General features: G+C 42.4%; 1 protein-coding gene across 1 annotated transcript; it reads right to left on the reverse strand.

The window, feature by feature from the left end:
* Positions 1–362: 362 nt before the first annotated feature.
* On the reverse strand, positions 363–929 carry LOC105449083. The gene has a single exon (XM_011688079.1). It carries the CDS (start codon positions 927–929, stop codon positions 363–365), a length of 567 nt encoding a protein of 188 aa, XP_011686381.1.
* Positions 930–1159: the final 230 nt, after the last annotated feature.

Here is a 1159-nt window from a genome sequence, read left to right on the forward strand (position 1 = left end):
AACTTAAGACTAGATATCCCCTAGCGGGAAATATCACTAGCCAGACTGACGATTCCTGGCGTTTTCTTACAGTTCGGCCATTTTGCGAAAGACATTCGTCCCGAATGTGGTTATTTGTACGTTTGAATAATATTAAGTTGAGCAATATACGACACGATTCCCGCGCCTTCGCGAATACTTGAGACTAACGCAATTTAATCGCCATGACTACTTAGAATTAAATATAGTTTGAACGCAGTGAGTACTTAAGATATAATTTGAACGCAATAAACACTTAGGATTAATTATAATTTGAACGCAATGAACACTTAGGATTAATTATAATTTGAACGCAACGAACATAACGCAGAGTTTAACGCATGTCAGGGTGTTGCCGGCCTGATCCATGGTTTGAGCCGATCGGGCGACAAAATAGAGTTGTACGGTCGAGAAACCCTGTTAAAGCCAGGAATATCCTTTATTACGAAACGATTTTTTTCCAATACCCTATCCACTAGGTATGGTCCCTTATAAACGGGTTTTATTTTCTTGTCTTCGCCGGGCTTAACCGTGGTATCACGCACTAGGACAAAATCGCCGGCGTTGTACGCGGACGGGATCTTATGACGCTTATCGTAATATACTTTGTTATATTCTTTCACTTTATTAGTCGCGTCTAATGCTACCTGACGACTAGATTCCCTTTCCTCTGACAAAGAGAATTCAGCCTTATGCAACTTTGTTAGAAACTCTACGAGCTTGCTATCGCTATGGTTGCGCTGGTCGTAGCCTAGCAGCAACTTGGATGGGGTCGATTTAATTGACGCGTGAAACGTATTATTAAAGACGTACTGAATGGTTGCGATAGCGTTTGGCCATTCCGGAAAACTTTCACCGTTTTTTTTTGAGAGAAGATTTAAGGAAGCGGTTTGCTCTCTCGACCATGCCATTGGCCCATGGGGCCGCCACGGCTATTAGGTGATGCTGTATGTTACGAGTAAGAAGGAAATCTGCAAACTCCTGGGACGTAAACGCTGTACCAGGTCTGATATCAACTCGGAAGGATTGCCAAAAATATCAAATAATGGGGCGAAAGAGTTTATTACTTTGCGCGAACTGGTTGTCTTAACTGGGAAAAGCCACGTAAACCGTGTGCAGGAATCAACCAGTAGCAATATAT

This window comes from Wasmannia auropunctata, unplaced genomic scaffold, assembly GCF_000956235.1.
Source record: "Wasmannia auropunctata unplaced genomic scaffold, wasmannia.A_1.0 LD336078.1, whole genome shotgun sequence".
Lineage (NCBI taxonomy): Eukaryota > Metazoa > Arthropoda > Insecta > Hymenoptera > Formicidae > Wasmannia > Wasmannia auropunctata.